The following is a 14,809-nucleotide window of genomic DNA, read 5'->3' as shown; positions in this document are numbered from 1 at the left end:
GGAATTTGCTAATTTGTCTAAATTCCTCTCACCTGGGCCAATTTGTCCCACTTAAGAAGGCATGGAGCTTTTTTTGCTGCAGAGCATACCAAGAGCCAGCATCCTTCCCAGTGCCCACACTGCTGTACAGGAGCAGCTGAAAACCTAACGCCTTCTGAGCCTATCATATTTCTCTCCTTACCTAGTGAGGCTGCTTCCTGCCAAACTGGAAGCATGAGCACTGAGCTGAACTTCTGTCACACACTAAATAAATAGCTCAGCTACCATAATTGGCCAGCCCTGTGAGGAGCACAGAGCTGGACCCTGCCATCAAAAAAGAAAGGGGTTTCTTTCTTCCTCAGCAACAATGGAGCTACAAAGATATCAGATGTCCCCCGCCATAAGATCACCTCTGGACTGATGGACTTATGGTATTTCATACCTTTTCTCAGAAAGGAAGTTATAAACATCAAAGGTGCATGACATCCACCACTGCAGCAGTGATTATCCTCTGAGCTGGCTTTGAGCCATGTGGAAGGAAGCCAGGGACACAAAGATGCTGGCACAAATTTTCTTCACTGTCTCCTTAAGTGCATCTGAAGCTCTTCTATCTGTGCCACGAGTGGTTTGAGTGGGGTCCAAATGGTCACTTTGTAAAAGGCATCTGAGACCCATCTCTGCTTCCTTCACTGGTACTGTAGCCATAGTCCTTGTGGTTCCTCTGTTAAGGCTCTCTGTGTAAGTGGAGGTTGTGATGGGCTATAAGACACAAAGATCATCTCAGAACCCACCAGCCTGTCAGCTGCATGCTGACTCCGCTCTCAGCTGCTCAGATGTACACGCAGTGTTTTGTTGCCCTTTATAAATAAGACTCTTACCTTGTGCTGTTGCTTGTCTTTTAAGGGCATAAAAAAGTGACTGTTTTGTTTCCTGTTCACAGGCACTGAAATTAACCAGGCAGCCCAAAGCACCCGTGAAGGTATAATTGTGGAGATGGCCTGTGTCACAGTGAATGTATATATGTACTATACTGTACACATGGACAATTGACACAGCTGGGTTTTGTGAATGTTGCTTTAGTGTATATTTTATTTTTATATATATCTATCTATATATATTAAAAGATACCTGTTAAGTGCCTTACAGATGCATTTTTGGCAAAAGCATTGTTTTCAGGAGCCACTTTGTTGGTTGCTGCAAGAGGTTGTACAGTATTTTGGAGTCCTTTAGTTTATTTTTCTAATCGCGTGAATGGTCATGACTGACAGCTGGTTCTTCCATTGCCCCTCCTTTGAAGCCAGGGTGCACCAGCAGCAAGTCTCTGTTTTAAACTAGCCAAAATGACCAGGAGTCTATCCCACTGCTGGCTTACCAGCTCTTCTCTTGGGGAAGAGCTTTCTGAAGGCTTTTTTCTGAGATTGACTTGAATTTCTGTGTGACTCTGTTACACTCCCTAGTCATATGACTGTGACATGCCTTTTTCTTCTGAGTTTGTGTATACTCAGCATGGGGCCATCCAATGGATAGAAGCTGAAAAGCATGAATTATTTGCATTTGTTGACACAGTTGTCTAGACATTCCTTCAAAGTTAATGGTATCTCAAAAAAATTCTTTCAATTCCATTGTATGATATTGTGCCATTGTATATCTTAAATGCCTCATAAGCGTCTTCAAAAGAAATGGTCTGGTGCTTGAGTTATGAGTGAAGTATTTGTGTTTGCAGCTAGGAGATCTTTTTATCATTTACCCCTGAAGAACGCGAATTTTTGGTTGTTTTTTTTTTTTTTCTTTTCCTTCCCCCTGTGCAACGCACAGAGACCTGCACAGAGATTTAGGATGCTGAAACAGAGCCTTTATTGTAGTAAGATAAGCTATGTTTTCTCTATTGCTGCATTGGTAATGAATAGTAGCTTATGAGGACAAGAAAGTTGACTTCTTTTTTTTTGCAAATTAAAAGGATCCTTATAGTAATAGAAATTCTATCTTAGCTCATTTGACAATCAATCCCAACTTAAAAAAAAACAATATTACTCTTTCTAATAAACTTGGGTAAAAAAAGAATACAAAATACTGTTTCTAGGCATTGAAGAGAAAGGAATGCAGGCATATATTTAAATATACAGCCAGCACTACATCTTGTCTGGGAGATAAAGATTTCAGAAACATGCTCTAGTCCAGACTGGGGGGTGTGCCCATCTGCAAAAACTGTGCTGGCAATTGTGCATTAAAATATTAAGTAAGGAAAGGAATAGGTCAATGTGGGATCGATGTAAATGCAGAGCTTCTGTGTGTGTAGTGGTTAACATTGCAGCTAAAGGTGTGGCCGAGTGCAAACACCTCGAAGCAAGTCTGTAGCAAACGTAGGTTATCAGAGCTCTGATAAGGCTGCACGCCTTTACACAAACTGAAGATCTTCTGTGTGACAACAGGCGTGTGAAATTTTTACCCTTTTGCCTTACTAAAAAACAAAATAATGTGCTTGGTTTACCTAGTCTGTTACTTCCAGTCCTGTGAGCAACAGGAAAAAAGTAATCTGGTACCAATCCTCAGTGCTTTATCTGATGGCCACTCCCTGTTGCCATCTGTATGAGAAACTGTGGGGAGCTGACAGCATCACCCTGTTCACAACTGGCACACCAATAAAAGGACCATGTGACAAAGTTATGGGAGGTGGCACATGATGAATTCTTTCCGTCCCTGGAAGGGGGATCAAGCTTTCCCTACCGAGTAGGCAAGAGGGCTGAGGGACACTGTGCACTGCCCATGTGCCCAGGGCTCTGCTCTCTTCCCACTGGGCAGTGAACTCACAGTTTGATCAGTGCACCCCTAGATAGCACAGGCAGATCCACCAACAGGCCTGCTAGGAACTGGAGAGTTCCTGGGCCAAATTCAAGGTTCCACTTCCTTAAGCATTTTAAGTGGTAACTGGTTCCATATGGGAAAAAATTCCTCTGGGTTTAAAAACCCCGCTTGTAGCAGGGGACAGCATCCAGACTCTGGACAGTTTCGTTATGTTCTGCTTCCATAAACCTGAATTTCCAGAGAATATAATGACTTAATCCCAACCCTCTGAAATCAATGACTCTTTCTGTTGGTTTTGAATGTTGACACAACAGGCCCAGAGGCAGTGTTCCCTTGTATTTTAAAATACATAGCAGGAGTTCAAGCAGACAGTAGCTGACTGCGGTTGTGTCAACGTTAAATAATCAGAACACTGCAAGTACCCTTACTGAGCTACCTCTGTGTACTGGATCTCTGCTTTTCGGTACTTCCAACAATGTGCTTAGATTCCATTGAACACATCTTTTGGTTTTTGTTTTTTTGTTGGTTTTTTTTTCAACATTTAAGACTATTTCAGACTGTTTTACAATGTAGTTTTGTTAGACTTTACAAAGTCCTTGTTGATTGCTTTTGGGCAGCTTAAATATTGTGTATGAGTGTTGGAGGTGTTGGTCTAAAGGGAATATCAAGCTAAACTGCAATACATATTTTAAATTCATACTTAATAAAACTGAATTGTGCACATCAATTCTGTTAAGACTGTTAAGATGTTTGTTTTATGACTTGTTATATGTCTTTAATAAACAGAATTGTTTTGAATTCAATTTTGTTAAAAAGAAAACAAGATAAAATTATTTATCCTTTAGGTCACATTTTTACCTCTGTTACATGTTTTATTCTTTTGTGGGTGAGCTTTTAAATTTTTGCTTTTTTTTTTTTTTAAAGCCCATTAACTGTCTGGAAATACTTAATGAACTTGGGGAAAGAAAGTCCTCAGAATGCTGCTAATTGTCATCAATTGAAAATTAATTCATTGAACCTAAATAGTTTTTCAGTAAAGGATTAGAACAACTCTGAATCTTTTCAACTTCTTGGCTTTAAATATAACTGATATTAAACATAATCAGGCAAAACTGATGGCAAATGAGAACTCTGGCCATGTTACAACATAAAGATTTTCTTCATCATCAACACTTTCTATTTCTGCATCTCTATAATCCCATCCAGTGATAGCAGAGGAAAAAAACCCTCCCAAACAATAAAATGGCACTTCAGAAGTCAGGGGCAATGTTAGCACTTTGTGTTGAATTACTGAAACATTTTATTTCCCTTTTTGTTTTGCTTTTTTTTCCTTTTTTTCTTTTTTGTTTTGCTTTCCCTTTAGTTAAAATCAAAGATGTGGTTGTGTTTTATCTCACTGATCCTTTAGTTAGTGTGAGCAGGTTATGTGGTAGAAAGGCAGTCTCAGCAGAAGCTGCGCGGTTGTGCTTGTTCACAGAGCAGAAGGAGCTTGGTTGTACAGAGTAGTCCCCTGCATTACTCTGGCAGTCAAGGAAAAAGGAGCTGTTAGTTTTATTTGTTACATTTTTTGTGAAAATATCTTGACAGTGGGAGGTTAGAAGGCAAGATGAAATATGGTCTGTCTGCAAGCACACTGATTTATGTGCGAGTGCATACGTGCATAAGAGATGAGCAGTTATATATGTAGAAATGACTAGAAAGGGCCAAGTCCCTGGGATACATTTTTTTTTGCAAGACTGCATATGGAGAAAGAGCTACTTTTTTTGATGTTATTCTGCCATTAAAAATGAAATTTCCGACACTGAATTGTGTTTTGTATTGAATCATAATCTCATACAGAACCCTTAAAGCAGACAATCGCAGCTTTGTATTTGTAAAATGTAGACTGTTTTGCACTTAAATAGATGTTGATGCATTTGAGAATTACAACACAGTAAAGGGCTAAATCATAGTTTCTCCATTTGGTTATAATCCAAATGCATTTATATTACTATTATTATAAAGTGCCAGGAACACAGGCAGTCCCTAGCAAACACGTTAAATAGACAAGAGACTAAATTCTGCCCTTGGTTACACTTGCACATCTCCAGTGCAAGGTTGTTAAGCTGCAGAGCAGTCTCCCCAGGGAACCTGTTTGAAGAGCCCTGCCATCGTTCTAACAAAGCTCAGGGATTATATAGCACATGATGAGACTAAATTAAGAGTATTTTACTTTAGATTTGATGGCCTGCCCTTTCCAGCATCTTACAAACTAAATATCTTTTTTCCTATTTCCATGGTGTAGCCCCAGTCTCCCAGACCAAAACTTAGAGCATCCTGTCAGAACAATGTCAGGGGAGGAATGAGGGATGTGGTCTCCTCTTTGCCATTTTCTTGCTTCAACCACACTATTGATCGTGATCATTAGACTGTGGCTTCTATGAGGAGGCATTTTGATTTAAATTCCTTAAAGTGGTTGTGTCCTGTTCCCATAAAATTCTCACTGAACAGAGAGCACCCTGTGGGATGGTAAGGGATCTTCTGGAGTTTCATGGACAAGCTGTGAAGGACTAGAGAAAGCAATGCTGGGAAATGCAGGTTGGAGGCATTGCTCCAGGCAAGTCTGCTTTGTGCCAGCATCTAAAGCTGCAGCAGAGGTCAAGAAAGCAGCCTTGGGATTGTTCCTCTTGCCAGAAAGGTGGAGAGTGAGATCTTCAGTGAGAAGTGAAATTAAATTTATTAGTGATTAAAAGGACAAGAGAGATGTGTTGGAAACAATGAATGCCAATGAGGCCTCTCTGCTACTCCCCTAAGCAAATTGCAGTCTCAGTGGAGCATCAGTCCCCCAAATTGCAGTAATTGAGTCTGGAGCTGATGGGAGCATGAGTCACCACTTAATTTTCTCATCAATGGAGGCCAAGTTTTCAAAATATTTTTAGATGCATTTCCACAGAGATTTCTGCCAGCCAGTGACCTATAGAGTGACAAGAAAATGAGCAATAGCTGCTGCTGAATCAGGCTTTGCTCCCTGCCACCTACCCTTCTGATCAAAGTCAGGGGCAGGGAGGGCAGGTAAATCAAAGGCTTTTGGAATTATTATGTAGAAAAGAGCTCTGCTGAGCTGATAGGAACACCTGGATTTGTTAAGTAACAAAATAACCTGTGAATTCTTAGGCTGCCTGGTAGGTTCAGATGAACTTTGACTGTGTTGCTAGCCCCAACCAGAAGCAGGTGTGAGATTAGGAACTGATTGTGATCCATGCTCCAAGGGACAGCCCATACCCAGCAGCTGCAGCCCACAGAAGAGGCCGTGCATCTCCTAAGGATTCTGCATTCTTACATCTCATCTGCTCTTTGCCTGTGTTCAAAGCTACCACCTGGCACAACCATTTGTCACCCAGGTAAGAAAAAGGAAAAAAGTCTCTGGGTGGCATCCTGTGTGGGAGGGCTACATCTAGTATAAAAGTCACGAAATCAAAGACTTGCAGATGTTGGCATGCTGGTGCTGGTTCATCTCTGTAAGAGAAAACTTACTGTTCATGGTCAGTTTTCTTATGAAACAATTCCAACTTCTCAGGGAAATCAGCTGTCTGGAAAGGGAAGAAAATGAAAAGGAAAGACAATTGAAGGAAAGGATGAAATTGAAGGAGAGACAATTTCATTGATAGGATTAAAAAATTATGGAGGTCATGTGAGGACTGGCATTCTGCCAGGAGTAATGCAGGAAATAAAATTTGAGAGTCCTGTGACAATAATTGGGTATGAAATTCTATTGACAAAAGCTTTTTGCAGTTCTGTGCTCCCTCTGTTCCTTAGCATTGTGACTGTAGTCCTTTCCTGTTTCTATCCTTTCTCTGCTGCACAGTCACAAAATTGCTTTATTTTCCAGTACCTTCCCTGTGTAGTTTTGCCACTTCTTGTCAACACTGCTTGATGAAGTAAGTGATAAAATGTCTTTTTCCTTTTTTTTTTTTTTTAATTTTAGCTTCTCCCAGTTAGCTGTCCCTAACTGAACCTGGTGTCATCATCAAGATGATGCTCTCATCTGTTCTCCAAGCTCTCTTAGAGACCCTGTCCTGTAGCCAATAAACCAGGGCAGCTTTCCAAGATGATGCTCGAGGAAGCAGAACTCAGCTTTTTGTGCTGACACTGAACAACTTAACCCATGCAAATTACCATTCAAAACAAAACACCCACATGATGTAGACCTGAAGCTCACTGCTGGATCCATTAGAGTCACTGTCAGTCCTTTGGGCAATCCCAAACTGCTGCTTACATATTTTGCCAACTTCTCCAGCAAATTACTGCTTTTTCTGTTTCATAGTATTGCTTCAAATTAGAAAAATGTTGAGAAAACCTCTTCTTTTTCTTTCTAAAAATTACAAAAAAATCCCTTTTTTGATCTATTTTAGGTCTCTGTTTGCCTGAAAAATTAAATATAATTTCCCAGAAGTAGCTCAGGACTACTATATTTGCCTCACACATTCACTCTGCCCCTTCCCCAAAACATAGTCTTTTAGATACCTCACAGCAAGTTGCATAAAGCCCTTTTTTAGAAAAGAGCTACAACATCTGTTTATCTGGTCCAATTCTCTAATAAATAAAATATATCCCATAGGCATAATAGCATGCTAAAAATAAGAGTATGACACAATTTGAGCCAGCTAATCTGGTAATTCTGTTTGCTGCAGCTCATGGAGTGTTAATGTGAGAAGCCTGTATCTTTCCAGCCCGGCTGGCTGTGAGCATCACGCGTGGATCTCTCCCAGAGCCAGAGCCAAATCCCACACTATTGTGCTGTCCTGTGCTCACAAACTTCCTCCCTCTGGCCTCTCCAGGTGTAAAAACATAGGGGAATTTTGTGTGAGTGAACAGAAGCGCCGCAGTCAGCGGAGCCCGACTTGTGTTGTGTTTGTGATCAGGTAATGCCTGTTTGTGACACAAAACGTGTAACCTCTCTGATTATAAAAGGCATAAAGAGCTGTATATAGCTTCATAATCACATATCAATGTCCCAAATAATCTCATGTTAATTATCTATCAGGGCAATAGCAAAAAACCCAACAAAATTCAAATCTTGCTAGTATCAGTTTTTCAGGTGATTTTTGGTAGGTTTTTTTTGTTTTGTTTTAAAGTAAGGTGCACAGTATGTGAGGAAAAACTCCTCCATGTGTATCATTATGTATATTAAATCATTATCCTCTATGTTCTATAATTTGGTCACATATTTTTAGGAATGTATTTTGCTTATCTAGCTCTCTGCTTTCACCAGCAAACTCCTTCCGCTAACTCATCCTATTTGAATTTTTATATTTCAATTGAATAAGAACCTTGAATTTTAGTATATGCATAAATATGCTCCAGTATATGGAAAGCAGCAGCTTCCTATGTTTAAAAAATAAATTTAGTGAATAATTTCAGTATATTTTGTTACTAGTGAAAATAAAATTTAGTCTGTTAAGATGGCACAGTGATATCTTTGAATAGATACTACTTTGAATGTGTTTTAATTTTTTTTCCAGAAGCCTCAGTTTAGGAGCTTATTTTCTTAGTAACAAAATATTTGCTCTGAACAATCCCAGAAGCATAATACATTAGTAGAAAGAAAAGAGTATTTATAGCCAGTAATTTAGCTGTTCTAAATTATGACTGCAAAGAAAGAGAAAAGGGTTCCTTTTTAAAACTTGCTGCCAGATTCTGGTACAGCGATGCTGAGTAAGTTAAGTAATGTTCTTCTGATGAGCAGTCAAGTCTTGAGTAGTTTTCATTTAAGCATTTTATTAAGCATTTTTCTCAAACTCATCTTTTTTGTTCTATTTTGAGCAGACTTCCATCTGAATAAAACTCTCAGTGACTTTTTAGCCTACATTAAATTCCCACTGACAAACAGATGAGAATTATTATTGATTTTCTCCAGAAAGAACTGATAGGCTTTGCCAAATAAATCATGCAGATTCTAAGTGTGCTGTTCATCTCTTCTGCAGTTTATTGCTTAAAAGCCATGATAGTTGTCCTTTAAAAATCAAAAGTCAAATCTGTCCTTTGACTTGAAGTAAAAAATTTGGACTGATGCTTGTTCTGGGCCTTATTATTGTTTGGTTTTTTACCGTTTGGCAAATGAGAAGGCTGACAGGCATGGATTCTTGGTAAGTGTGGATTCTTAGTTTCTAGGGAACTTGACCACACCTGGAGACTGGAGGTAACTGGTTTGTGTTAATAAGTGGCTCAGTTATTTATCTCTCCCCAGTATTATGGAACACCCCAAGTCTCCTGAGAAGCTAGAGCTAACAGTGGAGTTGATAATCTTCATCTTGGGACACCCTTTGTGTCTGTGCATCTGTTGTGTTTCAGTCATGGCCCAGGGCCCTGACCAAGTCCTGAAATATACCAGCATCTTCCACTGTTTCAGTTCCCTCTCTTCTGGAAGTTGTAGGTACTTTGTGCCCCTCTTATCTTTCAAGAATACATTGTAGGAAATCACTACATTTACTTAATTAGCTTTTTGTTGATTTGAGTTTATTTGGTGCAGTCACTGGTGCTTCTGCAGCACACATTCCACCATCTCTTTGATTTTTTCCTAATTAATGGAAGAGTCTGATCACCCACTTCCAACTAGTTTTTAAGTACCCTTGATAATTTTTGCTGTTGTTGTTTAGGAATGGATTTCAAGTTGAAACATGTCTCAACTAATTGCAAGACATAATACCACAAAACTGTATGAATTAACAAATACTAATATGTACTTAACATCTGCCGTAGATACCAGTGTTTGTAGTCACACACAGAGGATGCTGCTACAGGCTGAAATTAGAAGACAGGAACAATGTAGTTTATCCAAAGTCTGTATTTCTCTAATAAATTTCAAATCAGCATGAGACATATTCAAATTCATTTTATTAAAATTCAAATATTCATCTGTTCAGCATCTTCACCAAAAAGAGAACTTTCTAGATGGCCCTTATTCCAACAGAAGTTGTGGTTCTAGCTGATATTACTCAGTTAACATTGTATGAGATTTCGCCAAATGTGTTGACTGCTGTATCCATCTTAAAGGGAAAAACAACCAAAAAACCCCAAACCACCACCAAACCCCCCCAAAAAACCCCACAACCCAAAACCAACCAACAAAAAAATCCCACAAAACAACAGCAACAACAAAAAAAACGCCCACCTCCTTTTAATTTTTCCTGTTTGTCACTAAAATGATGCATTATAAATTTGCCAAGTCTTGCAAACCAGCACAATTTCTTATTCTGGGCACACCATTAATTTTCACAGGAAAATATGTGTTTAGAATCACTAGGTCTGCTCAAACATTGAATGCAGTTATTTTTCAGTATTTTCCATACATGAAATTTAGCTACCTTGTTGTATCAAAAATTCAGCTGTACTGGCAAACAAACAAACAAATTTTTTTAAAAAGCTGGAAGATGAAAAGGGGAAGGAAGAAACCCATGTGTGACCTCTGGTGGTTTTAAGACTTACTCAGGATATTGTGCCTTCATCAATGATTAAATGACTCTCCCTTTTAAAATGTATTGAGCCCTCATTATTATGTGGATGCATATTACTGCACCAGAAATTCAACCTCTCACTGAGAAAAAGGGTGATCATAAGAATAGGAAAACAACTCAGATAAGTAAAACCAATGCAAATGTAAACCTTTTGCTAACTCCTTGAAAGAGATAGACAATCTGAAGAAGTGTAAACACATGGGGGTCTGCATTTCCCAAAATAAGAAATGATGGCAGATGCTCAACTGGCACTGACACATCAGGTAACCATCACTCTGGGAGGACAGGTACTCTCTGAAAACTGGGCACTTTTAATAAGATTGAAAAGAAAGTGCTTAAACACTGAGGTGTCCAAAAGTTTAATTTGGTTTGCAAATACAGATTATGACTTTTTTCAAGTTTCTCATTTTTTCTTCTTTGTGTCTTTTCCTTGCTCTGTCTGAAAACAGAAAAAGGGGTAGAAAGCACTATATAACTAGAATAATATGTGTATATACACATATTAATTGTATACATCTGTATCAGTCAGCAGGTTAATATTTAGATACCATTTTGATTGCATATTTTCTTTTTTGTTTGTTTGGTTAAGGATCTTCAGGAGTTTTTCAGAATATATGGGCTGGCATGGAAAGCAAAGCTGGATTTTATCAGATATATCTCAATGCTTCTTAATACCAGTGCTTTCATCAGTTTTTTCTCTATGCCTTGTTCTTTGTAGGCAGCACTTAGCGCTTCATAGTCCTTCAGAGAGAGTGCTGACTGGCTGAGAAGTTGTCCTGGAGAGCAGGGACTCGGCTATTTTCCATTTTAGATACATAGGCCAAAATACCACACATACATGACCAAGCTGACTTTTACTTAGGTACTACATGATAGGAAAAGTCAGTCAAATTGTCATATTTTAAAGAATGAAAGCAAAATTGTCCACCTTGCTGACAAATGGATCTGTGCTTCCCTGTGCCCCAGGGCCTGCACACCCTCATCCTGCAAGCTGAGGTGCCAACAAGAAAAGCTGGAGAGGGATTTTCCATAAGAACAAGTAGTGATAGAACCAGAGGGAATGGTTTCAAACTGAAAGAGAGCAGGTTTAGAATAGATATTAGGAAGAAATTCTTGACTGCGAGGGTGGTGAGACACGGGCACAGGTTACCCAGAGAAGCTGTGGCTGGCCCATCCCTGGAAATGTTCAAGGCCCAGTTGGACGGGGCTTTGAGCAGCATCTGGTGTGAGGTGTCCCTGCCCGTGGCAGGGGCTGGAACTGGGTGATCATTAAGGTCCATTCCAACCCAAACCATTCTATGGCTCCATGTTGCTCCCTGTGCCTCTGTGCCAGAGGCTGCAGTGCCCAGGCCATGGAACCGACTGCTCTGTGACATCAGCCCAGGGCCGAGGGTGGCGCAGGTGCTGCGAGCACTGCGGCTGTGCTGGCGCACGGAGGCCTCACTCCTGCAGCTGGCACGAGCCACGGGCAGCGATGCTGCTGCTCTGCCTCCTCGTGCTGCTGGCCGCGTGCAGGCCTGTGCAGGGCACGTGGAACTCCTGCGAGTAAGTGGCCCCAGGCTCTGGGAGGGAGATTGGAGCACTTTGGGGGCTCCCTGGAGAGCGTCCGCTTGCCCTCTGTGGCCAGGCCACAGCTTCCCGAGCCCCATGGGGAAGCCTCAGTTCCTTGTGGACAGGCCTGGCGTGCTGTCCCCACACACCCTGTGGGGAGCTTCTGCTGGAGCAGCAGCAAGCCATGGAGCAGGATGGAAATGACTTTCTCCTTGCAGAGGAAGCTGTGGGCTCCGGCCCTTGACTTCTGATGAAGAGCGAGGCATGACACGCGTCGTGGGTGGCAAAAGCGCTGAGGCAGGGGCCTGGCCCTGGCTCGTCAGCATCCAAGATCCCTCAGTTTCAGGCACAGGGCATCTGTGTGGAGGGTCCCTCATCAGCACACAGTGGGTCCTCACAGCAGCCCACTGCTTTGCCAATTCCAGGTAAGGAGGAGCAGGAAACAGGGATATCCCCACAAGATCAGATGGTGTCCTGTCAGCAAGGGCCATACACTTCTCCCATCACATTTCTTTGCAGTGTGCCCAGTGCCTGGGCAATGGAAAGCCCAGCTGAGAAATTGCTCAGGAGAAGGCTGGGCACATGCCACTACTTCCTAGCAGCTTCCAGCTGACATTCCCAGAGCCTGAGGCGTGGTAGAGTAGTCACCGCCTCCATAGTGCTGCTTTCCTCTCTGCCTTGAGAAGCAGAAGGCTGGTCACTGCTGGGCTGCCACAGCTCCAGGCTCTGCTCCCTCTCACCCCTCTCTCCATGTGCCTTCAGGAACATCAGCGCCATGCGCCTGCTGATCGGGGCCACCCAGCTGACTGAGCCGGGCCCTGGGGCCGAGGTGCGCCTGATTAAGCGGCTGCTGATTCACAAGGAATACGGTTCTGCCGACCAGAGCAACGACATCGCACTGCTGGAACTGAATGAGCCTGTCCAGTGCAGCTCCTACATCCAGCTGGTCTGTGTGCCCAATGCCACGCTGAACGTGGCACAGCTGGAAACCTGCTATGTCGCTGGCTGGGGTGCCACTACAGCAAGATGTGAGTTTCTAAAAATGGAGGGCAAGCTTGATACACTGGGAAGATGGGTTGGGCTTCCTGACAGCAGGGGCCAAAGCCAGAATCAGGCTGCCCACTCCCTAATGGCAGACAGCAGGGACAGAGAGCTCCAGCACCTCTGTAGAGACAAAGCCAAGCCCTAGGGAAGGGGAGCACCCCAGATGGGGAAAGTGGCAGCAAGCTGCTGAGTCCTCATTCCTTTCTGTGCTCACAGCTCAAAAATCAAGTGATGTCCTGCAGGAGGCCAAGGTCCACCTTATCAGTGTCCAGATCTGCAACAGCAGTGAGTGGTACCAGGGGGACATCCATACCCACAACTTGTGTGCTGGCTACCCAGAGGGTGGCATCGACACCTGCCAGGTAGGAGTGTCACTCAGTGACAAGTCACTCAGCCCCCAGCAGCGCAGGCAGCACCCCCCAACACAGCCCAGCCCCTGCTTTCCCTGGCCAGTCACTCTCAGCCCCAGCTCCCCACCTTCGCTGGGGCTTCCCACCCATTACCCATCTGCAGGGCCTAGCCCAGGGCCTCCCTTGTCTCAGAGGGCCGGCACTGCTCAGAAAGCCCTGCTAGTGCTCTTGGCAGTCTAGAGGTCCAGATACCAATACTGGAACATCTGTCCTCTGCACATCCAGGATCACTCTGCAGAGCTGAGAGAGAGCCTGACTTCACAGGCCCCAACCCACTCCCAGCCAAGCTTCTGGAGGCTCCAGCACCTGAGCAGAGCCTTGCTTTGCTGGGAATACAGCTCTGGCAGGAGCTGTGAGAGAAAAGGAATCACCACCATTGCTGACAGGGGCCACCCAACACCACCTTAATTCTCTCTTCTCTGGTTTTCTGCAGGGTGACAGCGGGGGTCCACTCATGTGCAAAGACAACAGCGCTGACTTCTTCTGGGTTGTTGGAGTGACCAGCTGGGGGAGAGGCTGTGCCAGAGCAAAACGGCCTGGAATATACACTTCTGTTCAGCACTTCTATGACTGGATTCTCATCCAGATGGAACTGCTTCCACAAGTAGAAGCTTCTCGGGCATGGAGTCATTATACAACTGCCTCACAACCCTGGACTCATCATACAAACGCCCCATGGCCCACTCAGAAGCCATGGCCGAGACCACCTCCCACTTATAAGCCATGGCCAAGACCACCTCCCACTCATAAGCCATGGCCAACAACACTTCCCACTCATAAGCCATGGCCAACAACACTGCCTACTCCGAGGCCATGGCCAAAACCAACCCCCACTCAGAAGCCATGGCCAAAACCAATCCCCACTCAGAAGCCAAGTTCGATACCCACACCAGTGGAAGAGATTAAGAACTGCCCATTTCCACTCAAGAAGCTGATGGAATTCTTCACTCAGATCCAGGAGCTCCTGAAGAACCTACAGGGAATTTCAGTTTGAGCAGGAGAATGGACAGGATCCAGTGCAGGTTGCATGGGACCACGACCGTTTCCTGCTGAGGCAGCGCCTGCTGGTCCAAAGGCCACCTCAGTGCCAAAGGCCTGCTCTGTCCTGCCCACATTGCTCTTCTTTACATATACAAGTGCTAATGTTGACTTAGTTGCTGAAATAAAGTTGCCTGTGTTTGCAGTTAACCATGCTTTCAGTCCAGTTTGGTCTCCTGGGCAAGGCAAGGACTTCCTTGCCCATGACCTGCAAAATGAGGCTGCCTCAGACCACTTGGACACAAAGAGAGTCACTCTAAAGGGCTGGAACTGTGTCTAATCAGAGAGGAGAGTGCTCAGAGCCACCACAGGATGGAGAAGACTGGCGGATCAAGGCTAGGAAGAGGACAGGAGGAGACAATGCCACATGCAGACACCTTGGGGAGGGACACACTGAGGCACACAAGCTGGTGACTGGGGCCTGTCAAAAGCCTTAGCTAATGGAGCAGACCTGGGAAGCTCCTGAGCACAACAAGCAAAATTTCTGACTGT

General features: G+C 43.2%; 2 protein-coding genes across 5 annotated transcripts in view; both read left to right on the top strand.

Annotated features, from left to right (window-relative positions):
* Positions 1-3,697, top strand: part of SLC10A7 (solute carrier family 10 member 7) — a 138,353-nt gene extending 134,656 nt beyond the window's left edge. For all 3 annotated transcript variants that reach the window (XM_068187789.1, XM_068187787.1, XM_068187788.1), the window contains one exon: positions 920-3,697. In XM_068187789.1, the coding sequence (XP_068043890.1) occupies positions 920-964 (45 nt within the window). In that variant the 3' untranslated portion in view covers positions 965-3,697. The remainder of the gene's footprint in view (positions 1-919) is intronic.
* Positions 3,698-11,565: 7,868 nt separating this feature from the next.
* LOC137472550 (acrosin-like) lies at positions 11,566-14,467 on the top strand. 2 transcript variants are annotated; one of them, XM_068187785.1, is made up of 6 exons: positions 11,566-11,819; positions 12,044-12,250; positions 12,588-12,853; positions 13,086-13,231; positions 13,713-13,986; positions 14,017-14,467. In XM_068187785.1, the coding sequence occupies exons 1-6, from the start codon at positions 11,581-11,583 to the stop codon at positions 14,271-14,273; spliced, it is 1,389 nt and encodes a 462-aa protein (XP_068043886.1). In that variant the 5' UTR covers positions 11,566-11,580; the 3' UTR covers positions 14,274-14,467. The 2 variants fall into 2 exon arrangements, with proteins under 2 accessions (XP_068043886.1, XP_068043885.1); XM_068187784.1 differs by having other exon boundaries at positions 13,713-14,467.
* The last annotated feature ends 342 nt before the right edge of the window (positions 14,468-14,809 follow it).

Source organism: Anomalospiza imberbis, chromosome 4 (genome assembly GCF_031753505.1).
Source record: "Anomalospiza imberbis isolate Cuckoo-Finch-1a 21T00152 chromosome 4, ASM3175350v1, whole genome shotgun sequence".
NCBI lineage: Eukaryota > Metazoa > Chordata > Aves > Passeriformes > Viduidae > Anomalospiza > Anomalospiza imberbis.
This window is presented reverse-complemented; position numbering and strand designations above follow the sequence as displayed.